This window comes from Myotis davidii, unplaced genomic scaffold (genome assembly GCF_000327345.1).
Source record: "Myotis davidii unplaced genomic scaffold, ASM32734v1 scaffold653, whole genome shotgun sequence".
In the NCBI taxonomy this organism is placed as follows: Eukaryota; Metazoa; Chordata; class Mammalia; order Chiroptera; family Vespertilionidae; genus Myotis; species Myotis davidii.
Window position 1 is genome coordinate 1,470,509 of NW_006285129.1, and position 4,332 is coordinate 1,474,840.

Genomic DNA, 4,332 nt, shown 5'->3' on the forward strand with positions numbered 1-4,332 from the left:
CACGCTCAAGCACTGTGCCACACCAGCCAGGCCACAGGTCATGTTTAATGATAATGTTGCAACTCAGTTGCTGTGAGGATAAAATATGAATCTGGCGACAGGAACACTTCTCTCTGCTTCGGTTGCAGTCTGAGTAGAGAGAAGTGGGGCGAGGGCGGGGTTACCTGTTCATACAGGTGCTCGAATTCATCGGAACCCAGTTCCCAGCCAGTGCAGACTTGCTTTTCCCTCCCAGAGTTCTCTGTCTTGACTGTGGTCATCCAAGAATGCGCTCGGTGATGACTGGGGAGACTTAGGAGATTAGGGAGAGCAGAGAAAAAAAGCATGATTTATCGCAGCAGCTGCGCAGGTGTGGTCCTCTCCATCTCTCCGTTCCAACTCCCAACACACCTCTCACCAGGTTCATGGCCAGTACAATAGGGTCATTGTGAGGTGGGCGGGGAAAGTGAGTCACCAGGTCTTCCCAAGGTGAGGTGGGTGGGAGAGATCCGCTCAGCCATCACCGGAGCTGGGCCTACAACTGTTGGTGCAATGCCCAGCTTCATGACCCTTTATATATTTGCATGACTGTATATTTTATTTATAGATTCTCTATTTGCTTCTTTTTCTCTCTTCATCTACTCCTGTTCTTGTTTTATGTATCCTATTTCTTGTATTATTTACCTGAACATTTTAAAGCAGTGGTTCTCAACCTTCTGGCCCTTTACATACAGTTCCTCATGTTGTGACCCAACCATAAAATTATTTTCGTTGCTACTTTGTAACTGTAATGTTGCTACTGTGATGAATTGTAATGTAAATATCTGATATGCAGGATGGTCTTAGGCGACCCCTGTGAAAGGGTCGTTTGACCGCCAACGGGGTCACGACCCACAGGTTGAGAACCGCTGTTTTAAAGATACATTAAAATACATTGCGAATTGCTCTCTCTTGTTACCTGGGTGCAAAGTCTCTCATCTGTTGCATGTACTGATGGTCCCTCATGTGCAGTGTAATGTTTGTCTGTGAGCCCATTTTATTTTAAGATTCATCTTGAAAGAATTACAGATGTCCGCTTTTTGTTTTCTCCCCCATTGACTGCCTTCCCCCACCCCTCCAAGCCTTTGCCACACTATTGTCTGTGTCCACGGGCTTATTCATTCAGTCCTCCCTCCCCTCATTGAGAAAGTAAGCTCAGTGAAGGTGGGACCTGTCTGTCTTGCTGACTGTATCCCGAGCCTATAGTAGGGGTAGATATTTAATGAGTGAGTGACCACAAGTGACAGCGCTCCATCAGTCTGAGTAATTTAGAGATGGCTCTGGATGGCATCATTAGTCCGAAGAATAAGCCCAAGATGCATGTATACTATTTACTACGCTGTTCCCAGTAACTGCTTTAATCAATCCAATTTACATCCCTCCCACCCTTCTCCCTCCCTTACACAAACTTACTGACTCTCCAGTGTGTGTTTAAAAAAAAATGTTTTATTACTACCAGCAGGAAGGGCCTGCATGGGGTGGCAGGTACGCTGGGCTCAGGGTGTGTGTGGTCTGTGAGAAAAGGATGATCGGGAAACTTGAAGGAAAGGGGCTGGGGCTGGAGGCCAGCTCCAAGGGTTCTTCAGACAAACTTCTGGGAACGCTTAAAGGTATCATGGCAAGCTAACGCCAAGCCGCCGATAAGGTTAAGAAATTCTTGGAAATCTAGCTGCCCATCAGAGTTGAGGTCCAATTTCTTCATCATGCGGTCAAGGACACCGGGGTCCTTCTGGTTCTGCAGAGGCAATAACAACAATAATGTTCATAGTATCTTTCTATTGTTCTTTCTAAAATGCTTTCAAATATGTTGCCAACATTTTATTCTTACAAGAGTAGGGGCTCTAGTATTCCCACTAACCAGACACAGAACCAGAGGTAAAGTGATCTGGCTAAGGGGAAGACCTGAGACTTGAACCCAGGTTTTCTGGTTCCTAGTTCAGGGGACTTTAGGTGACATTTAGGGGTTATTCAATTTTGTAAAAACAGTGGAACACTTTTTTTCCCCCCAAGTGTTCCATGCAACTCCAATATACAAACTATAACAGTCGAGTGATTTGAAGTGAAAATGGGATGCCCTGTCTATCAGCCTTATCTCCCACTCATCCAAACCCCCAACACATGCACACACTTATAGCCACTGGTTCTATATGGCTACTTAAATGAACTACATTAGAAAGTCAACAGGCACATGTGGCCAGTGGCTATGATATCAGATAGTGCAGATATATAACTTTAAAAAAAATCATTTGAGAAGGTTCCATTGGACAGGACTGCCCTAGAGGCTTTGGGGTAGAGGAATAAAATTAGAAATCTTTCCCATTAGGCCATTTACCATTTTGTAAGCTCTTTTCCCTAAATGGTAGGGAAGCTCTCCCTGTGTCAGGTAATTTGATAACTTTGATCTTGAAAACACATCTGATTCAAAGAAAAAGAGAGAGGAGATCCTTTACTAGTCATTCTGAGCTCACTCTGAGGCCTAGGAGCTCAGCCTAGGCTGCTCTGTGGACCTCCAGCTTGGAATGAATGAAAAGGAGACTGGAGTGTGGGGTGGGGGTTAGCTGCTGGCCAGTCTGCTTCCTTCCTGGCCAGTCTGCAGGCTTGTTTCCTGCTCTGGGTAGCTTGGGGGGTGAGGGCTGGGACCCGTACCTTTGTGAAGGCAGCCAGTTCCGTGTTCATGAAGGTTAGGAACTCCGTCTTGGAGAGTGTGAAGTTGTTACTGTCCCTTCCGGCGTACCTCTGGAAAACAGCAATCAGGGACTCGATGCACCGCTCGGTCTCTGTAGGGCTGGCCATTTTTGCCTTGGGAGAGAAAAAAAAAATCAGGGCTCAGACAAGGGCAACGTATCAAAGACCGGAAGCTAGAGAACACTCCAGAGAATCTCATGTCTTCATTTTGGGTCAGAGCAGTTCCTAAAGCACTGGGTCATTTTTTAGGGGGTTTAGGGGCCTAAGACAGGAACAGAAAGTCACATCCTGTGAGCTTCCCTCCCACATCGCGTCATGGTTATCCCAGGAGAAATACAGTGAGAGGAAGTATGGAGCATGTGGCTAAGTTTGAAAGCAGTAGGCTGCCAAGATGAGAGTAAGGGTGACAGGGTCTACTGGTATTGTTGGAACACGTGGGTAAATAGATGTATAACTAACTATACATCTACAAATTCATGTGCATATCAAGCATATGTACAGATTTTAAAATTTCCTGTTTTCCAGGGTATCAAGAGTCTACTAGGATGAATGACATGGCAGTTCTTCGTAAAGCAATGCTGAGTTCCTGGGATTCAGGCATTTCTAGATAAAAACTAAAAGCTATTACTGTGTATGGGGTGAGAGATCTGAGAATTTTTTGGATGTTCAAAAGCATCTTTTATATTTTATTTTCTTTATTATTATTATTATTTTTAATCCTTACCTGAGGACATTCTTAGAGAGAGGAAGGTTGGAGGGAAGGGAGGGAGAGAGAAGAAGAAACATCGATGGGTTGCCTTCTATATGTGCCCCCACTGGGGATTGAACCATGTGCCCTCACTGGGAATCCACTGGCATCCTTTTGCACGGGATGATGCTCAACCAACTGAGCCACTCCGGCTCGGCAGCAACCGTGTATTTTACATGTGAGGACATGGAGGCATGAGAAGGGCATAGCAGAGTCATCCCTGGAATCTTGCCCTCCAGATCCTCTCTGCAGTCCTCAGCCTTTGCTCCGTCTACTTGCAGATGCCATGAATTCCCACAGGAATGACTGGTAGGACTTCTCTGGTTACTTCAAACCAGGAAGGTTGGTATGGGGGCTCTTAGGTGGCGGCTCACACAATCCCCATGCCTTCTACAGAGCTGAGCCACGGCTGTGGTTGCAGCAGGAGCAGGAGATTCAAAGTCTGTGCTGGGCTCTGCGTCCCTTCCAGAGAAATCTTCAAGTAAATTCTGTCCTGCTGAGTGTGCCCATCATTCTAGTCTAGTGGGCACCTCAGGCCCCAGAAATGAGGAACTGCTGGGCTCCCCCTGGTGGACAAGAGCAGCAACTGCAGACTTTCTGGAACACTGGAGGGCCACACCCTTCCTCGGAGGCTTTATCTGGGGCATTGACAATGGTCTATGTGTGGGTGGTGACTTCTCTTGAGTTGTACTTCCTGGAGCCCGGAGCTGGAGGCTTTCAGGCCCCGTAATTAATGAGCTAAAGACTGATCAGGGCCCCGAGGCTGTGTGGCTGAGGGTCTCCCTCCCTCCTTCCTGTAGGCTGTTCCCTTCCTAGTCTCTCTGCTAGTAGTGCCTGCTGCCCACTGCGTCTGGGCGAATCTATGAAGCCGTTCCAGAGGC

At 46.9% G+C, this 4,332-nt stretch overlaps 1 protein-coding gene across 1 annotated transcript in view; it reads right to left on the reverse strand.

Annotated features, from left to right (window-relative positions):
- Nucleotides 1–1,442: 1,442 nt before the first annotated feature.
- The window catches only part of S100A11 (S100 calcium binding protein A11), a 4,820-nt gene continuing 1,930 nt past the window's right edge, over nt 1,443–4,332 (reverse strand). Inside the window, exons 2-3 of the mRNA XM_006755718.2 lie at nt 2,665–2,817; nt 1,443–1,753 (exon numbers count right to left, since the gene is read on the reverse strand). Coding sequence (XP_006755781.1) covers nt 1,601–1,753; nt 2,665–2,817 — 306 coding nt within the window. The 3' untranslated portion in view covers nt 1,443–1,600. The remainder of the gene's footprint in view (nt 1,754–2,664; nt 2,818–4,332) is intronic.